We start from the raw sequence: 16,790 nt of genomic DNA on the forward strand, positions 1-16,790 counted from the left end.
TTCTCTCCGCCACCCCGTTTTTATTGGTGTTCATACACTTTGTAACGCGTGGGGGTGGGGTAAGGGGGGTGTAGGGGAATGTAAAGGACAGCTCGAGAAAGAAAAATGGTTAGATATTACACGTTGTACCATTTATTGCAAAAGTAGGCTTGAATGTCCACATTTCCGGGCAGAATAGATGTCTGGTAATACTGCTTTGATCCAAATTTCTTACATTAATTGTAAAATTGGGAAGTAAAACAAAATCAAGTTGAAAAGGTTACATATACAGTAGAGATACGGGCGGCTCTAAGTTCCAGTGATATGGTTTGGTCTTTCTTTTTAAAAACAGTGTTTCTCTTTATGCGGTTTTAATTGTTCTTAAACAAGTTGATGAATAAAGAACACCCAGGCAAATAAAAGTGTAAAACAATCATGGCGTCCCAAGCTGTTTTATGGAATTTTTCCTATTATATTTAGGTAATTCTATCAATATCTAACGAAACTGTGGACATGCCATGTTTTGGTAAGATTCAAAAGTACCTTTATCAGTGCTGATTTAGTATGAAAATTGAAGCACTTATGATGCTTGTGGGTACACGTGGGCGCTTTAGTATTTGGTTTACTCATGATTAGTTGGGCATTAAGCCATTAAGTAATTTCTTTGTTAGAATGATTTCGTCTTCAACAGATGAGAACGATGCATGTTCTACCAATCCTGGCTCAACTGCATGTATCTGTCCATCTGGTTATTCAGGCACTCCTTGTCGAGGTATGTGGGCTATAAAATTGATTGATGGTAGTCACTTCCCTCTAGGAAGCTTGGTTTAGAGCTTCATCGCTTAGAAAAAAATCGAAAAATAGTATTTTTCCCTCCCATTTGATAGTTTGTTTTTTGTTTTCGTACTTAGTGCAAATTTGAGTAAAGCTTCACATTTTAGATTTTAAGTGAATCCTAATGAAACGAGAAAGTTGAAATACTTTGGAAGGAAAGCCATTGGTCGTTAATGACGCTAAAGGATTAAAGGGGATGGCCTTTAAGATCGATTTCTGCCCAGAATAAGGTTTTGTCCGATATCGATTATATCGCGATTTTTCCCATCTTCCGATTAAATAAGTTAAAAAGATAATTTCATGGAATTCCCACGGTTAGGAATTGACATAATTTCCTCATTAGTTCTTTTAACCATCTGCTTTGTCCTTGTCTTAGAAAGGACAAATTGTTTATTGGTTTGTTGTCTTTTCCTTGTTATTAGATAACGATGAATGTACCACAGGAAGCCATAATTGTCACTCACAAGCCACATGTACCAATACTCTTGGAGCCTTTATATGCTCTTGTAAAGTTGGTTTTACTGGCAACGGTGTATCTTGTAGCGGTAAGTTAGTTTTGACATCTCTTAAATCTCTCCAGGTTCCCTAAAGCTTCACGCTGAAAATGGTGATGAGGTCTCCTTATATGCAAGTTTAACAGCATACCATATTTGGACAAGAAAAACAACAATAGGTAAAAATGAAAAGCTTGAAAAAGGTGGTGGGAATTACTGGTATTACAGCCGCAACATTATTTCGAGAAATCCAAGGATCTCGGTATGTTAACCAGACTAAATAAACCTCTCAAGATGCTAAAAAAAAGTGGGGGTGGGAAGGGGGCGACTAAGAGAACAATGACAAGAGGAAGGAATTGATTATATATAACTGGCCTCTGTTGTGGAGTTATCTTTCAAAGGTAAGTGGTATGACCAAAGGTAAAAATCAACTTGTCTCATACGGAAGACGGAGTAATTGTTCGAAAATTATTAATAATGTTCACCTAAAACGAACGGAAGGAACTTGAAAATCCCACTTATGGCAGAATTCCGCAACAATTTCTTAATTGCTAGATTGCTTTTAATGTAGAGTTAGTGACTTAAGCTGTAAACTTTTCAGTGAAGAAATCATCATTCTATTGAACAGATATTGATAAGAGTGAGGTATTAGCGATATCAATCTACGCCACCCTTAGCTTGTTATCATTCTTTTAGATATCGACGAATGCACTGATGGTGCCCATGACTGTCACCAAGATGCCGATTGTGAAAACACAGAGGGTGAATTTACTTGTAGTTGCAAACAAGGCTTCACAGGAGATGGACGTCTATGCACAGGTAAAACATTCATACCCTCTGTCCTCCCTCCCGTTATTGGGCGCTTGTTTATCTTTGTCGACTAAAAAAAGGGGAAAAAAAGTTCAATAGATAACTTCGTTTAAATATTTTGGCAGCCTATGTTCATCCCAGAGCTCAAAAAGTCTCTGAAAATGTGATTTTTTTTTCCATTTCCACGCAAAAAGTTAGAGTTCTCAAAATGTTATAGTTTGTGTACACGAACTGATTACGTTTCCCTGGCGGCAGATGTTGATGAATGCACAGATGCCTCGCATAACTGTCATGTCAAAGCAGATTGTTCCAACACTTATGGCAGGTTCAACTGCACCTGTTTTGAAGGATATTCGGGAGATGGTGTTACATGTATTGGTATGATAGTTGTTATAAATACTTAATCTACAACCATGCAACCATACACAATGTTCCTTAATAATTTTGATCGAGATGTCTCGACATTGAAAGTCTTTGTGGCTTTGCCGATACAGTTAATGCCCACAATTACTAAATGATCACCAAAAAAAGCAGGATAGCCAGCCGTATAAAAGAAACACTTATGGCAGGTTCAACTGCACCTGTTTTGAAGGATATTCAGGAGATGGCGTTACATGTATTGGTATGATAGTCATTATAAATACTTAATCTACAACCATGCAACCATATACAGTGTTCCTTAATATTTTTGATCGAGATGTCTCGACATTGAAAGTCTTTGTGGCTTTGTCGATGCAGTTCATGCCCATAATTACTAAATAATCACCAAAAAAAGCAGGATAGCCAGCCGTATAAAAGAAAAAAATAAACAAACAAACAAACAAAAAATGAAGAGCACAAAAATACAAACAGGAAAAATAAATTTTTTTTTTACCGTTTACATCGGCATAATTTCCAAGGAGGTTTTTACCACCCCTTGAGTTTTCCAGGACAACCATTAACCTTACCCATGATACTGTATGGTATGTGGTCACGATTTAGAACTTTGAACTAAAAAAATACAATCCCGCAGACATTGATGAGTGTACCACAGCAACGCACAACTGCCATGGTGTAGCTCACTGTTACAATAATAATGGATCATTCACCTGCGAGTGTAGGACTGATTACCGAGGAGACGGTATTTCTTGTGAGCCCTTAGGTAAGTGAGATAATTCTTCGTTTGACCATCATAAACTAGAACCGATAGTAACCCCCTACAAACGCCTATGAAAAGAAAAAACCTTCGAGGCATACAGGTTATCTCGCTTTAGTGTGATTGACTCATAAAAATGCGTTTAACCAGTTCATTGCATCTCGATCAACAGGAGATTTCCCAGTAACGATTAGGGATATATCCAAGAACAAATATTTGGCAACGACTGTCAAGCGGTCTGAAAAAAGTATCCATCAGGCAATCATCGAAGATCTTCCAGATAAACCTGTGTTGGAAAGTGTCATGGAATGGCGTTTAATCAGTGAGCAGGAGCTGGCAGCTTCTGAATCAGCAGTGGGAACTTTAGTTAGTCAAGGAACTGCACAGTGGAACATAAATAGGCGATCCGTACCTTCTGGAAACTATCTAGTAACATTTACTGTGTCTATTAGAGTCGGTGATCCAGCATCCTCAGAAACTCTCAAGGCTTTTGATTACGGCTTTATCAAAGTTATTGCAGCTCCTTTGCGAGCCATAATCGATGGAGGAAGTAGCGTTCTTTGGGGTTCTAGAGACGCTGTTACAGTGGATGGATCCCTTAGCTATGATGGAGATGTTGGTCCTGGAAACTCTAGCGGGCTGAAATTTACCTGGTCCTGTTATCGTCTTGGAGATAATACTTCCGTCAGCAATAACTGCTTTGGTTCTTTCAAGGGAGACGTAACTCTAACATCCATAGAAATTATCCCTCGTGGGCTTAAAATAAGACACCCATACGTCCTCAGACTAACAGTGTCTAGAGATGATCGAAGTCATTTCGCCGAAATTATTTTTGAGATAGCAGCTGGTGAGATACCTCAAGTTAGCTTAAGGTATTTTAAAATGATTGTTTTATTCTATTATTCCTCTCTTTCAGTCGTCTTCTATACACAGTCGTTCCGTTTTGTTAAACCCTTAAGAGTACATTACAAATTGCTGATTACAGTGGCTTTGTTCTACCTTCAACCAATCACACGCAAAGCTGAGGCCTATGTGGCCTTAAGCAATGTTAAGTGTGTCAGGAAATTGACCTCTTTTGTAGATCATTGTTGTTGCTACTATTGTTTTCTCCTCAGATCGATGCAAAATGAATTATAACAATCAATCTACTTTAATTCTCCTATTTTCATGCAGGTGTTTCGTAGACTGTGGTAAAGTAGTGTCTGCTTCGAACAAGTTTCGAGTGACATCAGAGTGTCTCAATTCTCCCTGTATTGGTTCTGAGTATATATGGCAATTAATGAGGTTGAATGATGATTCAAAACAACTGGAGCGCATAGCTATCTTACCCAATATGACATCAACTGCAATAAATGCAACCAACATGATTATCAAAAAGAAATCCTTGCAGTCAAGCTCAAAATACGCCCTGAACCTGACTGTAATATCCCCCGGTGGGACAGCAGGATTTGCAGTGCTGGAGTTTGAGACAGCTGGACAGCCCCATAGCAGCTACTGCGTGCCATCAGCCGTTGAAGGTTTCTCTTTGGAAACAAAATTTTCATTTGAATGCTTTGAATGGCAAGATAAAAATAAACCACTATCTTACGAATTTCGCGTCGGAGACGAGCCAATATCCTATGGCACCTCTGCAAAATCTGTTTCAACAGTCTTACCCTCTGGATCACCGGAAAACGATTATCAGCTGTCCATCAACGTTATTATTAAGAATGCTGTTGGTGTGGCTGTTGTAAAGAAGCTCTCTGTAAAGGTAATAATAAAACTGTACGCCTCAGAAGAGGGTTTCTCTGAAAGAACCATCGAATGTACCCAGAGGCGCAAAAGCACAACTAGGATTGGTACGTAGCGTTGAATAGGCTACAAAGCCCTGGGGAATGGTTATGCCCCCCGCACACCAGTTACAATAAAGTTGATGAACCACGAGTACTGGGGAAAGCACAAACGTAGGCGGATAAAACGGGTGAAGTTTTCACCAGTCTTAAATGGAAGAAAGGAAAAGACGAATCAACGCAATAAAAAACAAGTAGTTTTGTTGATTTAGTGACTTCAGTGACCACGATTCGTTTTAAGTACAAGTGAATCTCAGCAAGTCGAGATTGCTGAACCAGTCGAAAGGCGCAAGATATTTTTGTAAAAAGAAAACTTTATTCCGCAATGTATTAAAGCCTTCTAACGCTTGTCCTGTTTTCCAAAAGGTGGTGCCATCGACCGAACTCGATCCTTGCCGTTCACAGATAGAAGAAGTTTCTAGCAAGTTGAAAGGGTTTGTCATTGGGGATGACAGCGACTTGGACAAGTTTCTGAAGAAGGGTGAAATTAGTCAAGCCTCCCAACTTGCTATTACTGTCCTCCAATCAGCTAACGAGGAAACAAAGTGTGGGCAAACGCTAGGCCAACATACCAAAACACTAGTGGGTCTACTTACCGTGATAATATTTTTTTCAAATTAGCGGTGGACAGCTGTGTATTTGTTTGTTTCTATGCTTTTTTTCCCGATAATCTGCTTGTTTTTTTTAATGTCATCCACAAGTAAGCATCTCATACACTTATATACAAATCAGCTGTTGTATAGTTGATATTAATCTGAAGCATTAATTTCAAAATTTAGTTATCCCTTGTAAGCGTTTTTAACTCCTCAAATCTTTAGATACTTAATTTTCCGGCGTAGATTTCAAGTACCTTGGTGGAGAAGTTCACCTCCATAAAGCCGGAGGACCTTCAGATGTCTCGAACTGTAATGAGTGTAGTAAAACTAGCAGGTGGTAACCAAGAAGCCTCATCTTGTAATGACTGCGGTAATTCTGCGGTAAGAATCTTCCCTTTTCCTCTTTTACACATAAACTGCGACATATCAGAAAACACATGAATATTGTTTTGATCGCAATCAAATGCCTTTCTTAAGAATGAAACTATGAAACTAACGGATGCCACAACAGAACTACTAAAGTCTGCCCTTGGCGACTTAGAGGAACCATTTTCTGATGAACTGGAAGAATCGGCTGTGAGTATCACCACGTGTCTAAAAAACGTTCTAAAGTCTGCCCCAGGGTCGAACAAAGAAAGTGGCGATTCAAGGAAGAGCACTGAATCTGAGAAGGTATGACAAAATTAAATTTACGAAATTAAGTAAGTGAGTTGTATTATGTTACCCTGTACAAACCAAACTTAACTTCTACAATTATTTGCAGGAGGATGAGAGTGTTTGTGTGAAGATGTAGATTTAGCCAAGCCTAAAAGGGGAGCTCTTGTTAATTTATTTTCCATCCCTTCGTTATCCTAAAAGCTGTAATGAAACTGTTCGGCATAGGCTGTAGAAGAGTTTCTTCAAGGGGATTTAGGGACCAGTCCGGTAAGTGGGGGGGGGGGGGGGGGGGGAAGATGTTCTCACAACTTGCAAAGTGATCGACACATGCATGCTGGTCAGCGGTATCTTCAAGCAGCTAACGACCTTCGTTGTTATTCCTGATGTCGAAGGTAGTGTTTTCTACTTCAGATGACGTGTATGACGCAAGCATCAGTCGAAATTATATTGAGCGTGACGCTTAGTTTCGGTTTGGGAAAATGAGCCAAAATTGAAAGATACGACAGTAAACCACTTCGCGCTAAGACGAGAATTCGACATCACCGGTCGACTGAAGAGTATATATGTGAGGACAGTGAGTCAAAGAAACAATACGCCAGAACCGTATGGGCTTCTCTTATATCTTCTCTTTCAGTCGCCAGGTATGACTGCTTTCCCCAACGTTTTTCCCTAACATTCCCACCTCCTCTGATAAGCTTAGAAAATTAAAAACAAAAATCATTTTCCACTTGTGTTTGAACCTGTTATTTTTTTTACCTTTTCTCTTTTGGCTATTCTTGTTTCATGATCGTCGACTGTCTGGAAATACCCGGCGTCTTTTATACATATATATATATATATATATATATATATATATATATATATATATATATATATATATCTTTCTGCTATTTAATTCAGTGACCTCTATTGTAACTGCAGATAATTTCCATGATCTAAGCCACTCTAATTACCGAAATACGAAATTTGTCTAACATGTTTCTCACGTTGCGATAGTTTGATTTAAAGGAAGACAAGCTAGAACAAAAAATATCATAATTAAAACTTGATGACAAAGAAAGGCTTAGGATTCAACCATAAAGACATGCAAAAAATTTGAGATAATACATGGTTTTACATCTCAGACCATGTTTGAAATGTCAATCCGTAATAAGTTATCTGGATTGGGCAGGGTGTGCGTGGGAATAGGCTCTCTTGTCTGTATCACTAACTTGCTAATCGCTCCTGTTGCAAATGTTTTGATGAGGTTGGGCTATCAGGACAAAGGAATTGAGGATTTTTATAGGCAGTGAGTTTATTCAAACCTGGAAGCTATCATCGTGAAAAGCCAAACTTGTGCCTGGTAACTTATTCTTATTTTGATAAACTAGTTTTAAGGATACAATGTTTTATTAAATAACTGATGTATAGGCTGTGCATAAAACTTTAATTTGACTACACTTTTATAGCCAATTTCAAACCTAACACACAATAAATTGTTAGTAGGATCAGAGGAAAATTGATGTGCGATACATCTGCAGGAATTCAGGTAATTATTTTAGTTACATGAAGATTAACTGATAATAGGAGAACTAAGAATATTCAGAAGAATATAAAATTTGGTTGAAAAAGCAGAATTCGGCACAGGCCGGATAAATAAGATTCTCAGAAAAGGAAATCTGCATTAATGAAAAAGCCAAATAAACTTTTTTAACACCTGCCTGTATTTGTATCGCACGTAGTAGAGTCATTTGACATATTGGTAATCCTGGTTTTAATTTTGAAAACTCACGCGCATGCAGATTTACTACAAACCTGTGGTTTAAGCCTGCAGTGACTACATATTTTTGATGCACACCTCAAAAGGAGAACAAATAAATTTCAAGTTTCTATTTATTCAGTTTTGGTGAATTTGAGTCAAACATTCATACGACGACAGATTCAAGAAATTTTCACAGCTAATTTACAGGGTTAGCCTACCTGGAACAATAACTTTCACGTACAAATGAAATCCCTGTTTTACAAGAAAAAAATAATCAAGAGTTGGTAGTTATCAACAACCCAGGGTCTGCCTTTAATTTAAAACTTAAGAGAGTGCTTAAATATAGAAATTTGCTCATGCGCAAAGGAACTATCTGTAGTAAGAGAGCAGGCTCTCCTTGGTTCATTTAAAAAATACGGAGGTTATCATCTTTCCACAAGGTCAGTGGACAATAATGAGAGTGAATGAGACTGATAGTGTCTATGTTATTTGAGCAAATATCCAGAGGAGGTTTAAAAGTAAGATATGGTCTGCATAACTCTCCTATTTTAAGTTAATTATGAACTTATAAAGCTAAGACATTTATATTCTTGCTTTGTGCATTATGTGGTCATATGCCTTGTGACGAATTCCTCACATCAAAGTTATTTTTGGTATAAGCAATGGCAAGAAACACCATGCACTGTTACTATTTGAGCAATAGTATTTAGTGCAATCTAAATAATAATATTAAATGTTACAATGTGGTTACTTACACAGCCAAATTATATAATAACACAATTCCGAACGAAGGAAGTCAGGTTATTGACTCACCTGCTTCAACTTTTGAGTGCTTAAGGTGCAGAGAAATAGATACGGTAAACAATTACGCTTAATACAAAGCTGAAAGTTGAAAACCTAAAAGACACACATCACAATCATCAAACCCTATGCATCCTAGCAAAAATAGAGTTGTTAAGCGAAGAGGATGTGGCTCCATGCTTTGTGAGACAAATCATTTCCTGAAGCTCGAACGAATCGAGTAGAAAGCATTAAAATATGGCGCTGAAAAGTACCATGACCAAAAAATGAAATTCACTCCTCCCGCAGTAGGGCTAATACAATTTTATCCGTCAGATGTTTTGCACCACACACTTGAGGTCAGTAATTTAATTCTCAGATTTTTGACGGGTTCTCACATGAAAAATTGACAAACACAAATAACCGTGCTATAATTAATTTAAAGATGAACATCGCTGACTCAATCTAATTTTACTTCAATTTTAGGAAAGGCCATTACTTCGGTCTTAGGGTAAAACACACATCTTCGCTCCGCTGGTATCGTTGCTTTGCGAGTTGATCATAGATTGTAGAATACTGAGAATTACTGTTAAACAACAACCTCACTGGTTTGATTTCCTGCTCAAAATATGGGTTACAAATCATTTTCTTACGCGGCTTACATCTATCACCTACGCGAGGCCTCCGTGTTATACCAAGTTGTGTGGTACGCTGCAATAAAGTTTAGCGTTCGAGTATGCTTACTTTATTATCCTTTGCCGGTGTCTCCTGGCGCACGCTAATTGGGTATCCAAGTTACTCACACAATCGCGCCTGCGCATTACCTTCTCCTTCACTCTTCCATTACGTAATGGCGTTACGTAAATGCGTTCTCCGCGCATATGAAAAGTAGCAAATTGTTCAGTCGGTCGTTCGGTCGTCATAAGTCCAAATTTTTCGGCCTGATGGATTACTAATCCTACTATTTCCGATAATTATAGGGCTACTCTGCGCGCACTGTGAGCTCAGCTATTACGACAAACATTATTAAACAAATAACACTTGCAAAGGCTTAGTCAAGGCTTAGCTAATTCCTCAGACATCACATTTAGTGGAAAATTTCATTAGGTTTTTTTTTTTTTACTACAGGAGAGTGTGAAAAAAGCTGCTGAAAAATTGGACGCTATGAATAATGCATTTTTTACCCGTCTTGTTCCCTCTGAAAATCTTGTCTTGAAAACGCCTGGCTTAACATCGACCCTTAAGAAGGTATATGCTGACGGTATAAAGGGTCTTAACATGGAAGATGGACCAACAAAATTTAAACTACCAGGAAACCTAGGGAATATGGTTGATGGAAACATCAATGCAAAGGTAAGGATTTTTAAAGTGTAGATAAACAACAAACCTCGCATTTCCGAATTGGATGTCATTTGAAAATATCTGTCAACGCTTTTAGCGTTGCATCAAAAGTTTGAACCTTTTGTTTAAAATTACTCTCCATACGCCACTCATTGCTCAGAAATTGTATTCGATCCAATAGCTTTGATAACTAAGTGTTTTGTAACACTATTTGAAGTTTCTCAGTTACAATGAATAGCTTACACATTCTCTACTGCAGTACTGTGAAAACGTCATGCACATAAACTCTGAAATATTTCCCAAATACACTACATTGTCAAATAATACGTGGTATATATATTGAAGCAGATTAAGGTTCTCTTTTGATAAATTTCGTTTAATATTTTTGCCTTAAATCAGCAGGATATTTATTCTTAAAGTGTGAAAATACTGGTTTATTCAACTGAACTGGTAACCTCGGGGAGTTTCTAAAGCGGAGAGTTTCTAAAGCTGATTTTTCGAGGGTCAGCCCTCCGTCAGAGCAAATAGTCTTGCTAGTAAATTACGCCTTTTACTTGAAAGAGTATAACTTCCGTGTTTTTGCAGATGAAAAGTGCTGACTTTAATCCGTTCTCTTGGGACAATAGCAGCAAGAAAGTCCAGTCCAGTGTCATTAGCCTCGAGCTTCAAACGGAAAATGCAACAAGACTGAATGTTTCAAACCTCGATGATTACATTGAAATAGTTATACCTATTTCCACCCCTCCTTCAAATACCAGCAACGGATCAGAGCATTATTTTCTAAAGCCAAACAAATTGACTGTGAGGAGGTATTACGCAGACCTAGCAGATGTACCTGTTTCCATCAGGCTGGGAGTGGCAAAAGAGGAGACATTAGTTAAGATGCTTGTGAAATTTGGGTCAAGACCTACCACAGAGGACTCTGACCTCAACTTTACGCTAAAGCTCACGTCAAAGTGCGGAAATGTGACAAAGAGCGAGGCCAAAGAAACTTTGTGTATTCCAGAAGAGAGAATAATTACCGTACTTCCTACCGAACCAAGTCACATTTACATAGGTTTATTATTGGAAGAATCGAAAAATGCAAGCAAAAATTCCAGAGAGAAACGGTCATGCTTCGGGCATGGTCGCCAGAGACGATCATGCGTTGGCGTCAAAGATCCACCTCCGAAAGGGATCCTTCAGACGATTTTACCTCAATATAACCCACAAACTGATGTCAACTATACGTTGACCATAACCCAGTCAAGTTGTTTGTATTGGTCTGAAGAGGAGGAAAAATGGACATCCGATGGTTGCAAAGTAAGTATGAATCCAGTTATGATTTTAAATAATGACTTATAAAGGGAGAACCGACCACATTATCCTACAAAGTGAGCTAAATTTCGGTACGAAATCTATAAACATGTACTGATGGCACCTATTTCTTATATTTCCTTGGCAGGTCGACGTGGGCTCTAACACCACGCATCTCAAATGCCTCTGCAACCATCTGACGTCTTTCGGCGGAAACTTCATTCAAGCTCCCAATCCCATTGACTTCGACAAAGTTTTCACGGAGTTTGCGCGACTTAGCGAGTCGGGCAACATTTCAGTGCTCGTGACAATTACATTTGCGTTCCTTATTTACTTTGTAGCTCTTATATTTGCAAGGAGGGCTGACAAAAGAGATCAAAGCAAGGTATGCATTTAAATTTTGTATGTAATATTTATGCACAAATCATCCTGCAGTAGTAATACAGTTAAGAGCTTACGATGAGAAAATGAGTAGTCTCGCGTTCTTTCTTCCTTTCTTTTCTTTTCTCATTACGCTGTGTACCAAAGTGCAGCTTTTTATTTACACTTATCTCTTTATTGCCCTTAAATCCAAAGATATTGAGGATTCTGTCAAGCGATGTGAATGAAAATTAAACTGTCTTTTATGTAGGTGTTTTCGCTGGACATTTTAATAGTTTGGGTGGGGAAAATAATACAAAGTTGTATCTCCCAGTATCAGCTCAATGATGTAACTATTTTTATGGGACCACCACCGGGTTAACAAGGTAAACTATGTTGTAATTACTTGTCTTCGCAGATTTTCCCACCGCCACAGATAAATCTTGTTGAAGAAGGAACGTACTACTACGACATGGTTATCAGCACTGGTGTTTGGAGAGACTCAGCTACAACGGCAAACGTAACGATTAGCATAAAAGGAGACAACAATGAACATGATCTCATCACTCTTCAAAAACATGGTGATTTACAGGAAGTTTTTAGTCGAAGAAGTATAAATGGTTTTGTTCTGGTTACAAACGAGTCATTAGGAAATCTAAACGAAATAACTTTGGAACACGATAATTCAGGAGAAAGTCCATCTTGGTTTGTAGAAACAGTGGTAATCAGAGACAGACACACAGAAGAACGCTGGGTGTTCCCCATAAATAGATGGCTCGCACTCGAAAAAGACGATGGGCAAATAGAAATTAGTATAAAAAGCAAAGCAGCTACATCCTTTTCGGCGGAGGTGAGATCGCGCTTTGGGAGAAAGATAGCTGACAGCCATTTGTGGATGTCAGTCTTTGGTAAAGCGTGCAGTAGTACATTCACGCGTGTGCAAAGAGTGTCGTGTTGTCTTTCAATTCTCTTCAGTGCAATGATAGCCAATGCCATGTTTTATAATATTGGCGGGGAGTCAGCGGGAGCAATACAAATTGGACCTTTCAAGTTCTCCTGGAGACAAATAGTCGTTGGGGTACAGAGTGCTATAATTGTCGCACCTGTAAATATACTTATCGTGTTTCTGTTTAAGTCTAGTAGAACAAAGGAGAAGAAAGAAGACAAATATAAAGATTCATTTCAGGCACAACAACTCGTCGATGAAGTAAATGGTCAAGGCTGTATGCTGCCATATTTCTGTGTATACATCGCTTGGTTTCTCTGCTTTGTCACCACTATGGCAGCAGCAACATTTACGTTATTTTACAGTTTAATGTGGGGTAAGGAAGTCGCTGAGCAGTGGCTGGCCTCCATTCTTATTTCCAATGGACAAGACGTTTTTGTCATGCAGCCAACAAAGGTCATGTTAGCAGTTATTTTAGTTTCCTTTCTTATGACTAGAAACAAACAGGATGATGTGGAAGAGGGATTTGTTAAAGAGGGTGAACTCCAAAACGATGATGTGGATATTTTGAGTGACAATCCTAAAGAATGCTTTAAACAGAGCCTCATGGAGAAAATGCGCATACAAAGCAGAAAAGAGGCTCGGTTAGCAAGTACGGCGAGGGAAATTGTCCTCCATTTGTTATTTGTGTTTCTGCTGTCAGTAGTTTCCTATGGCAACAAGAATGAGAATCGTTTCTTGATGACAACAGAGATGAAAAATACTTTCGCAAGCTTTGATCTGGTATGAACCACTTTTTTATATCTTTTAAAATTGAAAATCGATGAAATTAACGATCATAGTGATAGTGATAATAACGATACAGCTATGATGGTGATAGTGGCGCTAATGATGATGATATCGATATTTGAGGTAGTAATAATGATAGAAATAACGATAACGATGATAAGTAATGGCAACTAAATTGAGTGGAGTCCAATTCGGTCTGTAATCATGGAGTGATTTATTGCTTACGAGTATGATTACTAAGTGAATGGGACCAAACAAATTTCTGTCCGCACAAATTATGACTAAATTAGAGAAAAAATTCAGCATCTATGATAACTTCTCAAAAAAAAAGAGCAAACAAAGAGAGAAGCAAACATTAGTTTTATCCCAAGAAATGCGCGGCAACGGCGTGCACACATGACGCGTCCAATTATACAGGCAAGTCGCGCACACTGCCCAAAACATTTATGCAATTGTAAGCATGACGCGTACATTGTCCTAGTTAATACTCACATCGGGATAATGAGAACCAATCAAATTCGATAGTTCTGTTAAATAGAGTCTTGATTACAATGATCATGATGACATTTATTTCATAATGACTGAAGAGGTGTACTGAAGAAGTGAACGGTGTAGTCGCAGTGTGTTTGGGACGGGTACTTGAGAGACCTGATCAGGCAAGGCTAATGGAGCCTGCTAATACTCATATTAGTTCGCTTTTTTCAGTTCTTACCCTTTTCAACCGTTTTTTGATTAGAAGAGGCCTCGTCATAGGCTAACATAAGTAAAGGCGGCAATATTAAATGCAATGTGGAAGCTTGGTTATGTTAAGTTTCTGAATAACATATCAATCCCTTTCATTTAACTTCACCTATAATACAAGTAAATATTTAGTTCCTCAGTCCAGTTATGTGAACTTCTTTTTGTGTTCCGTGTTAAGGTGAATGATTCCCAGAGACTGTCGAGATGGCTGGCAAAGCAGTTTCTACCAAACGTATACAACCAAGACTGGTATAATGGCCTCGAAGAGCCAAATGATGTTTACATCGCCAATAAAATGTGCATATCGATTGGCATGCCTTGGATGCGACAGCTAAGAATTCATAAAAGTGCGTTTGATTATAATTATAGTTGAATAAATTGCAAAACTATTTTTACATAATTAACTTTTTCCCGATTCGTTTCATACTTCTGTGATTCCTATTTTTTGTATTCTGAAGGTCGTTGTGAGTCACTTTCTGAAACTATACCAGACTGCTACTACGACTATTCTCCAGAGATAGAGGACACAACAGAGTTGAGTCTTCCAGGCTGGCGGCCACTTCCCTTAAATGCATCCTGGTCAAAGGCACTTCGAATTTGTCCAAAACCGTGGCGTTACCAGACAGCTGAAACGCTAGACACTGATCCTGTAAAAGCCGTGTACAACACTTATGGAGGAGGTGGCTACGTAGCTGTCTTGGGATATGATGAGCAAACAGCACGTGGCGTTTTAGATGAAACCATTGGCCATGGATGGCTTGATCGAAATACTCGTTCAGTAATCGTGGATTTTGCAGCGTTCAATTTTAATACGAATTTAATTAGCATTGCTACGTTTATTTACGAAATGATTGCGGCTGGTGCAGCCTACACGGTTATGAGGGTGGATACTCTCGAGTTGTACAGCACGGAGTCGGGGGCTCTCATGTTTTATCTCATCTGTCAATTTTTATTCTTGGCAATGGTGGTATTCTACCTCATCATGATGTTGTTTCACCCTTACAGACAACGGTTGGGATTTTTTAGGTCTTTCTGGAATATGGTTGATTTCTTGATGATCATCTCTTCTACAATGTCCGTGGCGTGCTACATGATCAGATCCAAGAAAATCTTAAACAGCATCAATGCAATTAAAAAAAATCCTTTCGAAATAATTCATTTTCATTCTGCTTTAAGTTGGGCTAACTGGGAAAATGCCTCTATTGCTCTTGCGATTTTTATGGTTACAGTGAAGCTTTTAAATCTTATTCGTTTTAACCCTTATGTCATATACTTGTTCTCGTCTTTCCGACAATCTGTAGGCTACCAACTGTCATATTTGGTTTTCTTTGCCATAGTATTTAACACGTTTGTTATATCAGGAATGCAGCTTTTTGGAGGAGTAGTTTATCATTACTCTAGTTATCTGCATGCTGCCATTTCGCAATTTGAATTTCTGTTGGGAAAGGCAGTCCCAATTGCTGATCTTCGCAAAGATAAACCTTTTATCGGTCCAACTTTTGTTCTTTTGTTCATGTTAATGATGACGATATTTCTTATGAATATGTTGGTATCTATCCTGAACGAATCCTACACTGACGCCAAAGATAACGCAGAAGAAAGTTCAGAAGAGCTTGAAATGGCGCATTTCATTGGGGAGCGTTTCATGAACTTATTCCAAGAAGGAAAAAGGGGACCAGAATTTAAATTATTTTGTGACGAAACAACTTTTGTCAACATGTGTCGTTCCGACGCGGAACCGTTCTGTTTAAACTCTCAAAGTCTCCTTAATTGTACGGAGGAACGGTTGGGAAAATTAGATAAAAGAATAAGCGCAGTCATGAGACGGACAGAGAACATCGATGGTGATGAACTAGAAGAGGAGGAAGAGTTTAATTATCTCCTCGTCTCATTGATTAATTCTCATTAGTATTAATTTACGTTTACCTTCATTTTGAGCCGACTTTAGCAGGAACCAGCTTTTTCAGATCTCGATTCTTGATAGCTTCCGTTCCTTAAGTGTGAATTAGTGACATAATTATGTTGGTGGACAAGCACGATCATCTCCACAACAGGAATCTAGAACACGTTCGAGTTTTTTTTTTTTTTTTCGGTTTTTGATTCCTTCATAATAACATGCTTTTGGTTCTCATACAGCTCCGGCTTATACGGCTCACAATCGCCACGGTACTTATCGAATGCTCACATGATTTTTGTAGCTAAGATACTTGAAATCTGAAACTGAGTAAAGCAAGTCCATGCTCTATGAAATTTTTTCTTTATGTATTAAACGGTCGCCCGAAGAGAATGACGGGGAGACCGCTCAAGGTCATTTTCTACCTTAATTGACCACTGATTTCCAAAACCTTGCTCACAAATACTACAAACACTGATTTCGGGAGAGAAATATGCATGAATTTTACTTCAAATATATATTTATTGGAGTGTTTCTCCTTTATATACAATAAAACAGGCCGTTGAGA

General features: G+C 38.4%; 1 protein-coding gene across 1 annotated transcript in view; it reads left to right on the forward strand.

The window, feature by feature from the left end:
• LOC113674627 (polycystin family receptor for egg jelly) overlaps positions 1-16,331 on the forward strand; it is a 19,087-nt gene extending 2,756 nt beyond the window's left edge. Inside the window, exons 3-18 of the mRNA XM_089213585.1 lie at positions 671-751; positions 1,236-1,358; positions 2,004-2,126; positions 2,373-2,495; positions 3,130-3,258; positions 3,425-4,124; positions 4,426-5,002; positions 5,448-5,663; positions 5,921-6,058; positions 6,155-6,349; positions 9,984-10,208; positions 10,782-11,498; positions 11,641-11,877; positions 12,271-13,581; positions 14,507-14,675; positions 14,787-16,331. Coding sequence (XP_089069711.1) covers positions 671-751; positions 1,236-1,358; positions 2,004-2,126; positions 2,373-2,495; positions 3,130-3,258; positions 3,425-4,124; positions 4,426-5,002; positions 5,448-5,663; positions 5,921-6,058; positions 6,155-6,349; positions 9,984-10,208; positions 10,782-11,498; positions 11,641-11,877; positions 12,271-13,581; positions 14,507-14,675; positions 14,787-16,237 — 6,515 coding nt within the window. The 3' untranslated portion in view covers positions 16,238-16,331. The remainder of the gene's footprint in view (positions 1-670; positions 752-1,235; positions 1,359-2,003; positions 2,127-2,372; positions 2,496-3,129; positions 3,259-3,424; positions 4,125-4,425; positions 5,003-5,447; positions 5,664-5,920; positions 6,059-6,154; positions 6,350-9,983; positions 10,209-10,781; positions 11,499-11,640; positions 11,878-12,270; positions 13,582-14,506; positions 14,676-14,786) is intronic.
• The last annotated feature ends 459 nt before the right edge of the window (positions 16,332-16,790 follow it).

Source organism: Pocillopora damicornis, chromosome 7 (assembly GCF_964200805.1).
Source record: "Pocillopora damicornis chromosome 7, jaPocDami1.2, whole genome shotgun sequence".
In the NCBI taxonomy this organism is placed as follows: domain Eukaryota; kingdom Metazoa; phylum Cnidaria; class Anthozoa; order Scleractinia; family Pocilloporidae; genus Pocillopora; species Pocillopora damicornis.